The following is an 18,434-nucleotide window of genomic DNA, read 5'->3' on the forward strand; positions in this document are numbered from 1 at the left end:
GAATTACAGAGAGAAGCCCTACTATACTTGGGTATGATTAGTATAATAGTGTCAGTGCAGATAAAGCTGGCATCTAAACCTCCCAGATCTAAGTCTTTAATCCCTTTTAAAGTCTCATTTTGGTTTACCTGGACAGAAGAGGACAGAGATGGGAAAAGAATCTCTTTCACTTCTAATTGAAGATGAGGAGAATATAAAGTGAAGAAGTTAAATGTTACTAGTAAATACTCATGATTCTTTCATACTGCTTATAATTCATCTCTTGCTCTTCCTCTTTTCCAAAAAGTTGAGTAAAGATGCAAATTTACTCTCAGGGGTTTCTTGTACTGTCAATGCCATAAGAACCATTTAGTGGTCCAGCATGGGTCACTCATACTGAATAACTAGGGACATTTACCTGCATCAACCTAACAACCTTTTTTTGACTCTGAGAACCAACTGGAGTAGTTAATAATCTAGTGCATAACCCTTGAGTTGATTACCATATGTGTACTTAACAATCCAACACATAGCCCTTGAGTTGATTACCATACATTTTTAAGGATAAGAATTCACAGAGATTATAAAAATTACCAAATACTGCCTTACATAGAAGTGAACAGTGTGCCACTTAACAAATTGAAATGACTTTTCTGAGGTTAATCCATAGTCATTGAGAATGGAGACCACTGTGTTTTATTTATCTTTGTATCCCCAAGGCCTTATACTTCAAAAGGCCTGGTAAATTTGTTTAAGAAATGCAGATGTGAACTTTTATGATCATGAAACTTATGCACAGAGGATTTTATGGGCATGTTCACATCTTTTGACAAGAAATTAAAGATGTTTTCCTAGATTTAATCTTTTTGTTTATGCCAAAATGGTATACCAGCTCTCCTTAAGTGACTAGGAGGAAAAATAGCAGTATTGTTACAACCCTTTATTATTTCTGTGTGATTACGTAACACCATATATAGAGATTGAGAGTTACATTAGGGTATAAAATATTGTGTAAAATGTTAAGCATTAAAGCAAGGTGAAGTTTTACTGTTTTTTTTTTTTTATCATATTGCACGTCAAGAATGGAACTGTGCTTAATTTTAGATCTCATCCTATAGCACTGTTTTTAAAATCATATTAAGACTGTGTTTCTTTATTTGATGTTGGATATTGGTTTTTCAGAAATTTATATTATAATTTGGATAGGCATAATTCCATCTTAAGAGCAGATAACATTTTTGTGACGTAAAATAGTCACAGTTTTTATTTCAAGTACATTAAGAAGGGGGTTTGTTTAAACGAATAGTTTGGGCATTATTACATGGAATTCTGGATATAGTGCCAATATTTGATATTATGTAGCATCGTTTCTCCAAGAGTTTCACATGTATCTTAATCATCTATTCCATAATGTATTTACGGCATAAAAAGAGTTTAGGAATTGAATAATTACAGCTTAGTTTCTTAATAGTCAGACCATACCTCTAGCTACACAACTCATCTGCCTTCCATAGATAATTTATACATTGTAGATAAGTAGTGTAGCAGTATCTTTAATATGCCGCTAATTGGGGAAAACTTGAAGAAATTGCTCTCTCTGCTCATTGGAATAAATATTTTAGAGAGGTATACTACCTTACACAGTATCATTGCTTTTTAATGGAATTATCAGATTGTAAGTAAACACAACATTCATATAAAAATAGAAGAACGTAGTATTTCAGAACTTTGTACAGTTTTCATAATTGGTTTCATCCGGGAAGAAAATAGGTAGGAGAAGGCGCATTGAGCTAGAGACTTTATAGATGTCTGCTTACCTGAACAGAGACTTAGTTATTTTAAAGACATTCATTAAATTCAGACTACTATGTATATGGGTTCTTGGGGGATTAAAAAGAAGAGTTTTGTATCTACTGTGCTTAGAAAACAGAGAAAAGGCCTCTGTACTTTTTGGCTGCTTCCTGCCATTTTCAGAAGTGGCACACTGTTCAGACAGGTAGGTACGTGGTGGAGTTGGACAGTTGTGAAGACCTCTTCTCGTCTGCGCCATTTCGGGTGAGAGAAGATGTTTGACAGTAAAGGCACCCCTGTCAAGGTCTGAAAGGGTGGCAAAGCAAGTTTGGCCCTTAATATCTCTTCCTTGATTTTAGCAGTTTTTCTGGCAGACGGCGGTACCATCTGTGCTCAGATTAGGATGGGTTCTTAATTGACTGCTCATGCATTCAAAAATTAATATTTATTGAGTGACATGTTATACGCAGTCACAATGCTAGATGCTGCTCATACCAATGCAGATAGTTTTTGTTCTTATAGAGTTTTACGTAGTATATTTATGGCTGTATTGTTACCTGCTCGGAAAAGTAGTGCCTAGAAAGTTCAGTATATCATGGAACGGATGACCACAATAAGTGTGTGTGGAGCACTACAGTATATAGATTCCCACAATTGCTTGGCTTAGAAGATAAATTAGAGCCTGGATTATGAAGTCTGGTTTGTTGTTAGAATAATCCAGGAAGCTTTAAAAGATTTGGATTTCTGAATGTCATTCCCAGAGATTTCTATTAGTATATATTTGTGAAAATTAATTTTTCTTTTCTTTTCTTTCTTTCCTTTTCTTTTTTCTTTCTCTCTTTCTCTCTCCCTTTCTCTCTTTCTTTTTCTCTTTCTTTTCTTTTTCTTTCTTTCTTTCTTCCTTCCTTTCTTTCTTTCTTTCTCTTTCTTTCTTTCTTTTCTCTCTCTCTCTCTCTTTCTTTCTTTCTTTTCTTTCTTTCTTCTTTTGCATTTTTTTATATTTTTTAGAGAGGGGGAGAGAGAGAGCCGGGGTGACGGGGCATGTGCAGAGGCAGAGGCAAAGAAAGATTCCTAAGCAGGCTTCACACCCAGTGTGGAGCCGAAAGCAGGGCTCTGAGATCATGACCTGAGCCAAAATCAAGAGTCGGATGCTTATCCAACTGAGCCACCTGGGCACCACATGGAAAATTACTTTAAATGGAAGTTTTAATTAAATAGTTTTAGATTCACTACAGTAATTAGTGATTTAAAAGAAACCTATTGTTACTTCATATGTAAAAAGATTACTTTTGAAAAGTAAATTGCATTTTTACAATATATACCCAGATTTTTATCTATAGGATTTACTTTAAGCATATATTTACATGTTATGGATGGTTGGTGGGTAGCATCATATAGTTGCATTGTGATTGCAGTCTTATAAATTAAATATTTTTCCAGTTAGGGTCTCATTAAAAAGTAGGCTTATAAAATTCTGATTTGTGTTGCCTTTAAGTACTGCTTCCCATCTCCACTCCGTCCGACTTTCTAGGTAATAACTACCAGTAAAAATTGTATGATTCTATGAAGTACCCTATTCTAGTATACAGGTTAATACACAGAAAATATTGAGCATGAAAATATTAGAATACCTTACCAATTAATTACATTGATCAAAATTGGGAATAGAAAAAATTTACAAGTCATATGGGAGTGTATGCATATATAGATGAATTAATGTAACTATGTATTTTAGTTATGTTTTTAAGCAAGAAGGAGAAAAGTTACATGAAGAAACTTAACCTTAAAGAGATGAACTTTTTTCAGAGTATCCTTTTGCAAATTAATTTTTTATACAGTTCTGATTGAAGCTCAGAAAGTTAATGCTTCTTTAAAGAAGGCAGTTATATGTATTATAGGAATAAAATCACCCATTTTCCCCTCTTGTTAGGTTCTAAGAATATTTGTTAAGTAGTATGATGGGAGAAGCTGGGAGACTGAATGCTGCAGCTATTTAATATGGAAAAAAAGGAGGATTATTAAATGAGAAATTTGGTAAGATGCCCAAATCCTTGCTTTGAAATGGCACTGGGTAATTTCAGAGCAAGCAAGCTGACTCTCCAGCTGTTTTGCTAAGGTCTAACTTAGTGGAGAGTTTTGTGAAGTGATAAATATAAAATATTTATGTAATGTAGGCTTCTATTATTAGAAACATGACTGAGATTTTCTTCTTGTTTTGTTTTTAATTCATAGGGAGAATGATGAATCAGTCAAAGAAGATAAATCTGAATTAAAAGAAAAATCTTCAGGAAATAAGAAGGCCAATAGATTTCATCCTTATTCAAAAGACAAGAATTCAGGCACTGGAGAAAAGAAGGGTCCAAATCGAAACAGAGTTTTCATTAGCAACATCCCATATGACATGAAATGGCAAGCTATTAAAGATCTAATGAGAGAAAAAGGTAACCATCCTTGATAAACCCACTGTTGGATAATCTTCATGTAGAAGGGGGAGGGAACTAAGCAAATGTTTTTTATTCCTCTGAGCCACACAGACTCAAAAAATTGATTTTTGTTTATTTCTTGACACGAATTAATCTTTTCCTCCTCTTTCACTTGACACAATTTCATTACAAAGTCATATGGATAAATGAAGTTTTTTTTTTTCCCATTTTAGTGGTATAGTAGTGAGCCAGCATATGCATGCCACCAAGAATTTTGTTAAAGTGATTGCTTTGTCTAGTTGAAGTTCTTATAGACTTTTAAAGGACTATTGCATTAGTTAAGCAATACATTTAGCGTGTTAAAGTATGAATAATAAGGTCTGATTATTTTTTTCCAAAAGCTGTTTTGTTATTATCTTGGTGGAGTCTGGAATCTGGCTGTGGAGTTCATTTTGTTTGCATTGTCATGAATGCCATGATGCTGTCTCTGCAGTTCTATATTAAAATTGCGTTACTGCTGTTGCAGTTTTGTTTTTAGAATAACCTGAAAACCTTCATTTTATATACATGGTTGGTTTTGGGGAAAAATAATTTTAATATTTGCTCTTGTAAAAGTTAGTTTTGTTATCTCTTGAAAAATTGAGTTTCAACAGTCCTGCAAACTATGTACTTGGCTTTGAGGCTGATCTCTTCTAATAAATAAAAAAATTTTTTTTTGCATTGGTGTATCTGTTGTAAGGTGACAACTATTTGATTGGTTTTATTCATTGACTTTATTTAGAAAGTGTGTGGCTTGCTGTGAAGCATGACTTGTAAATTTAGTTTACTGATGGCAAACATGATTGAAGACATTCAGGTAGAAAGTCACCTTAAAACAGCTGTTGTGTGTAGGCGACCAAAGTTATTTGAAAAGTGTTAATGTTGATGTTTTTAATATGATAGGCTAAGGGACCACTTGTATGTATATGTGCATTTGTTCACCAACTATATCATGCTGGCCAAAATATGATCTGTAGTATGAATTAGGTTAATATGGTTGTTAGGTTTTTTTTAGAGAATGTGGATGATGTACATTTCAGAAAATTAGTTAAATTTACATAGCCATTGATAGGAGGTATGTTGGTCTGGTTTTGATTGTTGGTGAATAATAGGTGCTTTTCTGTAGAGTTGTGCACAGGTGTGCAGTAAAGCAAGATACTGGTGTTTAAATGTATTGTTTCTTGGTATCTTCCTTTTGTATGTCTTATGTAGTTGGTGAGGTTACATACGTGGAGCTCTTTAAGGATGCGGAAGGAAAATCAAGGGTAAGTGCTGTGGGCGATAATCTGCTTGAGGTTTAAAAGTTCCTCAGCAGTTTACTTTTTTGTATAATATTTGTACCAGTTTTTGGAAACTTAAGTTTCATTTTGTTTTACTTTATTATGCAAGATTTGAGGCTTTATACTAGCAAGTCTGACACTTATCCAAACCAAACTAGCTGCCTGGAAGGGATGGGTTTCCAAAAGGGCATTCACTTTTCTAATGCTCTAAGGTAATGCTTCTTCTTAGCCAACAGATTTTAATATAGGATTTTTTTTTTTGTTGTGTTTCGATGTCTTCAAGGATATTTTAAAAGTCACTGAATTGATAATATTCTCTAAGAGTTCTATGAGAAGCCCATAGCTTAAAGGTGTTAATTCAGAATGTATGTTTGAAGCTTACATCGAAGAACTTAATTTGGTAGCCTGTAAGACTACATAAGAGGCAGGACTCTGACCAATTGGTATGAATGACACTGATGATTAAATTGACATAGAAGGAATTGGTTGATAGTAGATTTTGATTTTTAGCAACAAGACAGCAATACACTGAAGAATACAATGGAAAGCTTTTAAAAGTGTTTAATTATATTGCAAAACCAGTTGGTGCATGAGAAAATCTTTGTCATCACATTCAAATGGCACTTCAAACCGTAATAATGACAAATAATTATTTTAAAATGATTGTATGAATTTGTTTCTTTAGCATGGGTGATTTTTTATACTTAAACTGGATGCTGTTAAATTGTGTGCAACCAGTTTTCTCTGAGAACTTAGTTAAAAATGAGATTATTTCCTATTTTGATTTTAATAAAATTGAAAGATTGCATACAATTTGTGCATCACATCTTCTGAAAATGTTCGTAACAATATAAGAATAGGTATGTTGAAACATTCAATTATTTCCGTGAGTTACTTTCGATTGAATTTGTGCAATGATGTTACTTAGTTTTAACTTAAAGAAGAGTCCTCGAAAAGTAAATATTTGCTCCAAGATTGTTAAATGCTAGATTTTACTGTCTTAAATAGATAGATTTAAGCATTGACAGAAAATTTGTGGTTGCTTGCCTATTTTGTTCTGGAAGTGTAAAAGACGAAATGTAATTGTATTATTGATTGCTTTTAACGACTTAAATGTTAGAGTCTGCCGTTAACTTCGTCTACTGATCTAAAACTTTTTTTCTTTTGCATATATTGACAAATCTACCTGGATATAGGGTTGTGGGTAAGAATTTTTTTTTTTTTAAGTATCTTAAGTCAAATTTAAACTTCTGATTGGGAAAAAGAAAACTTAGTAGATAAACATTTCCTATAAATTTTTTCCCCATTAAGTGTGGTTGAATTCAAAGATGAAGAATTTGTAAAGAAAGCACTAGAAACTATGAACAAATATGATCTTAGTGGAAGACCCCTGAATATTAAAGAGGTAAGATTTCTTATATTTGGAATAATTTAAACTTTTGAATATAAGCACATGTTTTCTTTGATTTTCATCTTTGGGGATGTATTTCTCTGACTACAACTTTTTTTTAAGCATAGATGCTTATCAAACAAAGCATTATATAATTGATGATAGTTTTGCCTGTACATGGTTTCCTACTTGCCTTTAAGAAGTTTTATGTGTTTGATTTGTTGCAAGTTATTATAAGCAGAGGTATATGATTTAAAAAGTTTCAGATATTTAAAGATGGTAAACTTTAGGTGCTGACTTTATTTGGTATAGACATTTTCAATTTTTAGATTGTGTTGCTTAATTTGAGAAATAGATATTTTTGTAGTTGATAATAAAAGGTTGCTTAATAATGCAAATACCTTATGCCTTTGAGTAAGATTGATACTCACTTTAAGTTAAAGTTACCCCGAAACTGTGCCAGATTACAATTTAAGAAAACTTACGAATCTATTAGTGAAATTTGTATCTGGAACTTGGAAACCCTTAAAGTGGAGTATTCCCTTTGTATGGAACTGTAGCAGTATAAATCCATTGAAAAAAAGAATGATTAGAAGATAGATAAAAAACTATTTACACGTAAGTGTAATTGACCTTGGTAATGATTAGCTTGAATAGAAGTCATTCTCATGTCTTCTTTTAGTTCATATTGTTACTCTAACCTGAATAGTTTTTTTTTTTTTTTTAAAGATTTTATTTATTTGACAGAGATAGAGACAGCTAGCGAGAGAGGGAACACAAGCAGGGGGAGTGGGAGAGGAAGAAGCAGGCTCATAGCAGAGGAGCCTGATGTGGGGCTCGAACCCATAACGCCGGGATCACGCCCTGAGCCGAAGGCAGATGCTTAACCGCTGTGCCACCCAGGCGCCCCTAACCTGAATAGTTTGATCACAGACCAGTTACCTATATATTTTTGCCAAAGTTTGTATTAACAGATAATTGAGAATGTACTTTAGGACCATGAAGAGTCCTCAGCAGCAAGGTTGCAAGTTATTGGTAGTAGAGCATTACTGTGGGTCACAGTTTAATTTGGTATAGTAATGATTTGAGTCCCACCTCTCTCACTTTCTAACTCTGTGACTAGGCATGTTACTTATTCTCTAAACCTCAGTAACTATAATAGTACTACTGATAGTATTCACCTAATAGGGTTTTTATGAGGATTGAATGAGATAACATGGTAAAGAATTTAGGCTCTTTTATCAGATAGTCTGTGACTCGGGGCAAATTACTTACCTTTAATTACTTAACAAATTGCCTAACTCTAATTACTCTTTCTTTGTTTCCTTATCACTAAAATGCGAATAATATTAGAAGCTATCTGATAGTTTTATAAAGACTCAGAGAGTTAATATATGTAAAGCATTTGATAAATGTTAGCTACTATGATTGCAGTGTTATTATATACAAATCCCTTTATTGGAGTCAGCTTCTGAATTCCTCTAATTCTATTTGAGTCTGGGGGTTCTTTCATTCTTTGTTTCTTTGTTTCTTTTTCTTTTTTAATATTTTGACTGGGAAGTGGAGAATTAGTAGAGAAAGTTTAGGCTGTTGCAGTCTATGGCAGCCATTTATGTGGTGGTTTTTATGCTAAAGGCCAAGCCCATGTTGTTTGTGTTTTAAGTTTTAGCACATCGTAGATCCTCAGTAATATTTCAGAGGCCCCTGGAGTTATCCAAATTGATGTAGGATACTTCCATTTTAAATTTTTTCAAGAGAGAAAAATAATCCAGTTTGGCCTAGCTAAATGAAGGGCTATTCTTTATTCAGTTAGCTTTTTCAGACTAATATCATAAAGGTCCCTTTTCTGGGAATACCTAATTTACAGATGGGTGGCTGAGCTCAGGGCTAAAACTACAAGTGAGAAAATACTAAGGAAAATATATTTCCAGTATTCCTTACAAGATACTAGAATTGCCTTTTTTCATTATATGAAATGGGAGTTAGTAGCAGTTATAAGCTTATAGGCCCTCTAATAGCAATAGCTGGTAGTGACTGGCAGGCTCTCATCCAAGGGGAAAAGAGGAATAAAAACATGTTATACAATGGTAAATTTGTTTTAGATAAATTGTATTTTATATATATTTTATGTATTTTACATGTGTATGTATATATTTTTGTGTATACACATATTTATATACATGTCAAATATAAAAAGACAAAACATACGAATATGCTTTATTAATGTTAGGATGTTAAGGACAATCAACCTATCTTAATAGTTTATGAAGCACCTCTCCTACCCTTCCATTCCCCATAGGTAACACTATCTTAAATTTTGCATTTGTATAAGTTTTTGAAGCTTTAGTTAGACCCGAAGCATTTATTATTTATTATCTTAAAAAGATTATAGCATTTTTCAAAACATTTGTTTTTTTACTTCTGTATTTCTTTTTATTTCTTCATGGTGAAGAAATACTTTGGAAGCTGGTATACCTTTATTCTTGCATTTGCTTTTTCACCTTCTATTCTCCCAGCCTTCCTAGAGAATTTCTTAAGGTCATCCAACTTTCTTTTTATTAGTATCCCCAGACAGACCAGCAGAGTAGCATTGATGGTAACATTTATCATTATCATTTGGTATTGCAGATGATAGTCTATCTATGTGTTTACGTATTTTTTTTGTTTGTTTTTTGCATTCCACCTAGTGAGATGAGTAAGAAGTATGTTTAAACTCACTTTTTTAGTTTTGTTTAAAGGTAGGATATTTTTCTTATATAGTTAATGAACTTAATAAAAAGCAATGTTTAGTATCATTCTTCACTTGGACACTTAGCCTTTCTTTATCCCCCCCCCATTTCATCTCTGGTAATAATCAATTGTCAGGTCATAATTGTTGAGGAAGGCAAAAGGTTGGAAAGTGGATAATTATATTTTGTTTAGGAATGAAACTTACGCATTATAATAGTTCCCCTTTACCCCAATATTCCTGGGTTTTATAACAGTCTGTTCCGCTGTTGAAAAGCTTTGAATTAGTCTGATTTGGCATTGCCTTGGGCATCCAGTGGTGAGAATTCACCATTACTGCATTTCAGAAAGAAAAGAGTCAACAGTAAGTATTTTGTTCCTCTTTGAGTTATGTATATTTATATGTGTGTGTCATATATTTGTACACTAGTATGAGGGCAAAATTAAACTAATTTCAAGTTCTTAAGTGACTTTAGTGATTGGAAAGAGGTATTTAATTGACACCCCTGGAGACTGAAATCTTTTGTCTGTCCACAGGTTTTTATGGGACTGAATTCCCTGGATAAGAAAAAAAGCTCACTCTTCAAGAGGGCCAATAATTTGAGCCAGTTGCGATAGCTACTGTAGAATTTGAAGTTGTTATTTTAATGATACAGATTTACTGATGTATCTAGTGGTATTTAACATTCAATGTGTGTTATAGGATCCTGATGGAGAAAATGCTCGTAGGGCATTGCAACGGACAGGAGGATCATTTCCAGGAGGACATGTACCCGATATGGGATCGGGGTTGATGAATTTACCACCTTCCATTCTCAATAATCCAAACATTCCTCCTGAGGTTATCAGTAATTTGCAGGCTGGTAGACTTGGTTCCACAATTTTTGTTGCTAATGTAAGTCTAAGCTTTAGTCTAAAATTTTGTCATTTAGCTATTTAATTCTAATCATGAGATTATTAAATTAGATGAATGGGTTGTAGGTTTATAGAACATTTTGCTTATTTTTAACTAAAGTAAGCGAAACAGTAATTATTGTAAACTTGAACCCAATTTAAGTCTATATATATAAGGTTAGGGTATAAATATGAGTAGGATTCTTTAAGAGAGAACTGTGGAATTTATACATACCTAAGCAGTTCTTGAAAATGTTTACTTGCATTATATGTGATTTTTGTTCATATTGGGAAATGGACTTCTTTCTTTAGCTTTGTTATTTGATATTCGTGAATGTGCATTGTAGTTGGTTTGTCTTTTGTTCTAAGCTTTTGAAAGTCAGTGATATCAACAATATTTTCCAAAATCTGAATTTCTCTCAGTAAAAATAGATGTGCAAGTTTCAAATGTATAAAACAGGATTGGGCAGTTGAGGACTGTTTTGGGAATTAAAAAAAAAAAGGATAAGGAACAATGTGGATGTAGCTTAATTGATTTTAAACAACTTAAGATGTTTTTATTTGAATATTCTTGATGTACTGTCTATTAAGAAGTATAGTTCTTTATAGTTTTGACAGTTTAGAAAAGATTTGTTTGTATTATTTATAAATGGGAAGAAGGGTTTATTAGGTATGTAACTTTATATAATTTTATGTTAAGCTTGACTTCAAAGTTGGTTGGAAGAAGCTAAAGGAGGTGTTCAGCATAGCTGGAACTGTAAAGCGGGCAGATATTAAAGAAGACAAAGATGGCAAGAGCAGAGGAATGGGCACAGTCACTTTTGAACAAGCAATTGAAGCAGTTCAAGCAATTTGTATCCTGATTTACACTTTAGCATTATTTAATAAGGTTGAAGAAGCTTGATACCATTTTGTGGGGGTCATGGATTCGAGGTTGCCTGACTTAGAAACGTCTATTAGACTTTAGTCTCCAGCACATAAAACCTTTACTATGTCCAAGTACTAAAGTCACTCTTAAAACTTGAATTAGCTATATTGTATAACCCTGGCTTGAACTTTTTTCTACTTTCTCTTCCTACCACAACTAATTGTATGTGTATCTGCTGTTGGCAATTAATATAATCCATTGTACATTAATGCAATTGCTTTATTTTTTTATTATTTTTTTAAAAGATTTTTTTATTTATTTATTCGACAGAGACAGAGACAGCCAGCGAGAGAGGGAACACAAGCAGGGGGAGTGGGAGAGGAAGAAGCAGGCTCATAGCGAAGGAGCCTGACGTGGGGCTCGATCCCACAACGCTGGGATCACGCCCTGAGCCGAAGGCAGACGCTTAACCGCTGTGCCACCCAGGCGCCCCAATGCAATTGCTTTAAAGGAAGCCTCGTTAATTTTCTTTTTTCAGTGGTTGAATTAGATTATATTTTATTTATAAAGTAAAACTGTAAAGCAAAGACTTAAAGATTTTTCTTTGAGTATTTGGAAGAGACTAATATAAATAAATATGATAGTAAAGATGTTGATTAAAATTTTAGAAGTAGTCTGACTCTAAGATTATTAAAAAATGTGTGTTCAAGTATAATTTTATAGTCTTAACTGAGTTTCCTTGACTGAACCAACAGCTATGTTCAATGGGCAGTTTTTGTTTGATAGACCTATGCATGTGAAAATGGTGAGTTTCTATATATCACTTCAACCCTCCAACCTCTTCAAATCTTTTATCTGTTCTCCTCTGCGTTACAGATCCTTTTAGTTATGTATTAACCGTATAATAAACTTTTTTTGCAATTAGGATGACAAGTCTGTCCCTCATGAAGATTACCGTTCACATGATAGTAAAACACCACAGTTACCACGTAAGTAAAAGTTATTATTAGAAACAGTGCAGACTGTTTGTTTTTCAATTTTATTATATGCAAAGCAAAACTCTTTATTTTTGTGCCTGTATCCCAAATTGCCCACAGTTTAGCGTTAGTTTTGTAGTTATGGAGTAGGTTGTCATGATTGATGAGGAAGAGAGAAGATAAATATGTACCTTTTTTTTTTTTTTTGGTGGTTTTTCCTGGTTATAAAAGCAGTACATACTAGAAAAATTGGTAAGTTCATATACACGAAGGGAAAAGGAGTCCTTTTAATTTTACCGCAAGAAACCTCCATTATAACATTTTTGTGTATTTTTTCCAGTCTTTCCTTATATGTATATTTTTTTTCATGGTTGAGTACTACCATATAAATAATTTTATATATTTTTTTGTGTTTAATAAGCAGTATTCCATGTTGAAAATTCTTTCCAAGTATTTTTATTGGGTGTATAATAGTCTGTCGTATAGATGCTCCATAGTTATTTCACTGTTATGTTAGGTATATTTATTTGTTTTAACTTTTTTCCTTTAATTATCAACAGAGTAATTCATGTCTTTGTATACAAATATGTGGTATGTTTTTGGTTATTTCCCTCAAGTAGATAAACAGGTTCTCAGGTATGCTCATTGATCAGGATTATCGAATAGTTTTCCAAAGGATTTTAAAACAGAGCATTGAGACAAAGATGTTAAGTACATTACACTATCTGCAGAATGAGGATGATAATAGCACCTATATCATGGGGCTGGCATGAGTGTTGCATGAGTTAATATATGTAAAACACTTAGAACAGTTCTCGTATAATGTACATGCTCAAAAATACTAGCTCCTGTTCTTACGATTTTATTATACTGTCTCCAGTTTTTATTAAATTTTTTTAATCATAAAATATTTTAAATATACAGGCAAAAATAAAATTACTCCTGTAGTTATCACAGGCCATATTTGTTTTAGATGAGTTTTCTTTAAAGTAAAATTTTACAGATAAAGTTGAGACTCCCCCTCTCTCCTGACCACCAGATTCCATACCAAGAGGAAACAACTTAAGGAATATAGTGTTTATCATTTAGGTTTTAGTCATTTGGCTGCACATTTATACATCCATAAACACTACATGAAATTGTTTTGCTGGATATAAAATTTGGGGTGAGTGACATTGTATATATTATTCTGCAACTTGCTGTTTTTGGTTTAATACTGTTTTTGAGATGCATTTATGTTGATAGATGTAACTCTGGTTCCTTCATTTTAACTTGCTAATACCACATTTTATATATATTTCTGTTTTTTAGGTTATTCTAGCTTTCATCCATTAGAAACAGTACTAAGTTGAGGAGTATTTATTCTTTTTCTGTTAGAATAATCTGTTCTCTCAGTGTTCATGAGAAATTACTTGTAACACTGTCTGGCCTTCCTGTATTATTTAGGGGAAAACTTGAACTAATGATTGTTCATATTTCCTGTTGCTTCTTGAGTCAATATTGGTTTATTGCTATTTTTCTAAGATTTTTACCATTTTTGTTCATTTTCAAAATTATTGGCATAAAATAGTCTCTTAAATTTCTGCTACATCTATAATTTTTCCCTCTGATAAATTCCAAAGGTTTGCAGTTTCTCTTTTTTCTTGGTCAATTTTGCTTAGATTTTTCAGTTTTATTAGTGCTTTCAAAGAAGTGAATTTCATTTTTGTATCTTAATTTCTGCTCTTTGCTTTAATACTTTCTTCTGCTTCTTTGGGTTTAGTCTCTTTTTTTTGTCCAAATTCCTTAAGTTGAATGTTTACTTCACTAATTTTACAGCCTCTCTTTTCTAGTAAAAGTAGTTATAACTATTAAATTTAGCTGTTGTACACAGGTTTTGGTATGGAGTATTTTTATTGTGATTTAGTTTTTATTAAATTACTATTATGATTTCTTCTTAAGCCATGCATTTTTGAGTTTTTAAATGTATGGGGCTCTTTCTTATTAATTTTTAACTTAACAGTGTGGCCAGAGAAGATATGATTGTGATTCTTGGAATTAATTTGGACTTTGCATTATGACCTAATATATGGCACTTTTTAAATATATATTCCAGGTGTGCTTGGTGAGTGCAGTGTTCTATATATGTCCGTTAAATCAAGTTTGTTAGTCATTTACATTTTCTCAGGTCTCTACTAATAATCATGTCTGTGCTGTCAATTATCGAGAGATGTATATGGTAAAATTTCCTACTGGAATGTTGGATTTGTCTTACTTTTTTCTTGTTTTTACTTTAAATATTTTGAAACTAACTTAGTAGGTACATCCAAGTTTAGAACTGATATATTTTCCTAATGAATCAAAATTTTATCACTATGAAGTGATTTTATCTTTAGTAACTAGGTCTTTTGTCTAATATTAATGTAGGTACAACAGCTTTGTTTTGTTTATTCACATTTATTGATTTATTTGGATTAATTCCCATTATCTCATTTTGTATTCTTTTTTTCGCAAATATTTTTCTCCTATCTTGCTTTCTCATTTAGTGGTTATCCTGGATTTTTAATATAGCAATATAAACTCTGAAGTTAATGTAATTATTCTTTTACTCAATAATAGAGTGACCTTTGAATGTTTTAGTTCTGATCACTTTTCTACTGAATTATGACCTATTATTTCTCATTGACTTAGTTCTGTATTTCTTAGTTCAGTCCCATAAATTAGGCATTACTATTATTTACCTTTTTTTTTTTTTTAATCTTACCTTTCTCTGCTTTCACAGACCCTGGCACTAATTTTTTTTTCTCCTGAAGGATATATTTTAAAAGCTCTTTCATTGAAGATCTGTTGTTAGTAAATTATCTCAATTTTGGATAGTCTATAAATGTCTTCAAAGATAGTTCTACTGGTTTGCAGTTTAAGATTGATAGTTATTTTGTCTCAGCACTTTGAAAACATCCCCTGTCTTCTGGCTTCCATTGTTGCTATATTAAGTCAGCTATCAGTTGAAATGTCTTTCTTTATAGGTAATCTTTGTTCTTCATGTAGCTGATTTTAAGATATTTATCTTTGGTATGCAGTTTTCTATAGTGTGGGTATGAATTTTTACTGGGCTTTCACAATATGAGAATTCAGGGTTTTTTTAAGTAAAGTCTGGAAAATTCTCAGCTTGTGACTTTGAATATTGCCTTTTCTCTCTTTATAGGGCAGTCTTTTCCTGCCTCACCCAAATTTACCTTATCACTTACTACTTACCATCTTTCAGGATCCTGCCTGACTTTCTGCAGGGGCTCTTTAACAGCAGGGGCTGCTGGTTTACTTTGCTACTATTAGTACTCTTCTGTTTATTTAGAGAAAAAAAAATCCTCTGTTGTATTCGGACTTCTATATCTGTTCTTTTTGAGATTTATGTTTTTATATACTCTTCTAATATGAATTCATAGACTTTGACAGAATCCATTTGCTGTTCTAGTTAATCATATTAATGCCCTCATTTTTCACTTCTCTTCTTTTGCTCAAAATATTGTAACTTGTCAAGCGGGAGCCTTCTCATTTCCTATGCTGCTGATACTTTTGCTTTTCATAAAAGCATGATTTCCCAGATTTGGGAAGTTGGGTTTTTTTTTGTTTTTGTTTTTTTTTGTTCCAGAGACATGGAAGTGGCCTAGTTTCAAGGTGTCCTGGTTCCTTTTAATGAAGAATGATGTCAGAGATGAAAATATGAGATTTAGGTGTAGACATGAGCATTGCTGATAGTCAAATGTGCTATTGCTTTCAGTTAGACCATCTTTAGAAACTGAGCCAAAAAAAGATAATTCTTTTACTAGATCACATTAATCTTTCCAACTTAACACAATATGCTTCTGTACTTTATTTTTTAAAAATTATATATGGTATATCGTTTTCTCAGCCCCTACCACTTAATTGCTACATTCACTATCAAGAACTTTAAAGCCATACTCAAATTTAGTAGAATAAAATAGTTCCCGCTCAAATGTTAAGTATTTATGATCATCAGATTAACTTCTTAAAGTCTGTTTTCAGCAAATTTAATTAGTTTATTTTAAGAGAGGTACTAAAAGGAATACTGAATTTAGAGACAGAAAACTTAAATTCTAGTTCTAGCTTAATCACATAGCTAAATGGGATTATACAAGTAACTTAAGGTCTCAAAAGTTTCCTTCTCTATGGAAAATAGATGTGAAAACACTTAAGGTGCCATATAAACGTCAATAAATATGTCATGGACAGGGGCACCTGGGTGGCTTAGTTGGTCGAGTGTCTGCCTTCGGCTCAGATCATGATCCGGGGGTCCTGGGATGGAGCTCCACGTTGGCCTCCTTGCTCAGCGGGGAGCCTGCTTCTCCCTCTCCTGCTCCCCCTGCTTGTGCTTCCTCTCTCTCTCTCTCTCTCAATCTCTCTCTCTCTCTGTCAAATGAATAAAATCTTAAAAAAAGAAAATGTCATAGACAAAGCCAGGTAATGTGACATTTATTTTATTCAATATTATGTTTTCATTGTTGTTGACTTTTTAGTTTGATTTAAAGCATCTTAAAAGTAATTCTTCTATTTTAAGTGGGTCTACAAATTTGAGCAAGGTTCTCATTTTCAGATATGTATACCATTTATAAGGTATATAATATTATTCAAAATCCTCTTGGTATTTCATTAGTCCTTTTCAGTATGCTTTGAACCTAGGATATAAGATGGTCCTGCTTCATAAAACACTTCCCATTTACAAATGGTATTATAGTGGGGCTTCAGTCTGCTGCATTTTGATGAAAACAATAACCAGTGCTCTTATTTGCAAATTTGCAAGATTTTGGAAATATTACTACAGGCATCTAGCTTTAAAAAATTTATTTAGTGCCTGTTAGTTATTTATATATGGGTTAGTAATATTCTTATTTATGTTTTAGGCGGTCTTGGAGGCATTGGAATGGGACTTGGTCCAGGTGGACAGCCTATTAGTGCCAGCCAGTTGAACATAGGTGGTGTAATGGGAAATTTAGGTCCAAGTGGTGAGTATTCTCACATTCTTATTTCTTTTTAAATGGTACATTTGCTAGATTACAAAGTTTATGTTTACTAGTTTGTAATAATGTTCAAAGGACTCTTTTAAGTTGAGCATTTAGGATGTAATTCAGTCTGAAAATAGAATGAAACCTTGAGAGCAGAGAACAGGGAAGATGGTGAGCAAAGATCAGGCAGGTTCCTGTGAGGCCACCTTTGTTGTAGCTAGCCTTTTTAGCACTTTGGATTTTAAAATGTCTGTAAGGCAGAAGGAGAATATTTAAATGTAGTGCCTTGTGTATCATGGATATACTAATGTATATGGCTGAAATGCTACCCTATCATAAGCAGGTTAAATTTTTATGTATAGCTGGGAAGATAGCTTTTCAGAGAGCTGTTTGGTTTTTTACCTGGACTAATTTACAGTTTGTCTTCGAAGATTAGTTTTTAAACTTTGTGGTTTCAGAACCCTTTTACTCTCTTAAAATTTGTCGAGCATCCCAAAGTGCTTTCGTTTATGTAGTTACATTTGTCAGTATTTACTGTATTAGAAATTAAAATTTATTTATTTATTTATTTATTTTTTTTTTTTTAAAGATTTTATTTATTTATTTGACAGAGATATAGACAGCCAGCGAGAGAGGGAACACAAGCAGGGGGAGTGGGAGAGGAAGTAGCAGGCTCATAGCGGAAGAGCCTGACGTGGGGCTCGATCCCATAACACCGGGATCACGCCCTGAGCTGAAGGCAGACGCTTAACCGCTGTGCCACCCAGGCGCCCCTAGAAATTAAAATTTAGAAATTTAAAACTACTTATGTATTTATTTAAGATAACAATAATAAACTCATGTTAACATAAATATAATTCTTAAGAAACTAAATTGTATTTTCCAATACAAAAAAATTAGTGAGAAGAGTGGCATTGTTTTACCTTTTTGTACATCCTTTAATGTTTGGTTTGATACAAGACAGCCATGCTGTTCTATCTTAGTTTGTTAAGTATCATACATCGTGTAGTTTCTGGAAAATTACAACTCATATTCATGAGAGAATGAAAGTAAAACAGTCAAATAA

General features: G+C 32.8%; 1 protein-coding gene across 4 annotated transcripts in view; it reads left to right on the forward strand.

Moving 5' to 3' along the window:
* The window catches only part of MYEF2 (myelin expression factor 2), a 38,424-nt gene that overhangs the window by 1,733 nt on the left and 18,257 nt on the right, over positions 1-18,434 (forward strand). For all 4 annotated transcript variants that reach the window (XM_034661017.1, XM_034661016.1, XM_034661015.1 and 1 more), the window contains exons 2-10: positions 4,003-4,211; positions 5,445-5,497; positions 6,709-6,716; positions 6,824-6,917; positions 10,333-10,524; positions 11,224-11,377; positions 12,147-12,196; positions 12,317-12,380; positions 17,267-17,368. In XM_034661017.1, the coding sequence (XP_034516908.1) occupies positions 4,003-4,211; positions 5,445-5,497; positions 6,709-6,716; positions 6,824-6,917; positions 10,333-10,524; positions 11,224-11,377; positions 12,147-12,196; positions 12,317-12,380; positions 17,267-17,368 (926 nt within the window). The remainder of the gene's footprint in view (positions 1-4,002; positions 4,212-5,444; positions 5,498-6,708; positions 6,717-6,823; positions 6,918-10,332; positions 10,525-11,223; positions 11,378-12,146; positions 12,197-12,316; positions 12,381-17,266; positions 17,369-18,434) is intronic.

The sequence above is a fragment of the Ailuropoda melanoleuca genome, chromosome 5 (assembly GCF_002007445.2).
Source record: "Ailuropoda melanoleuca isolate Jingjing chromosome 5, ASM200744v2, whole genome shotgun sequence".
Taxonomy (NCBI): Eukaryota; Metazoa; Chordata; class Mammalia; order Carnivora; family Ursidae; genus Ailuropoda; species Ailuropoda melanoleuca.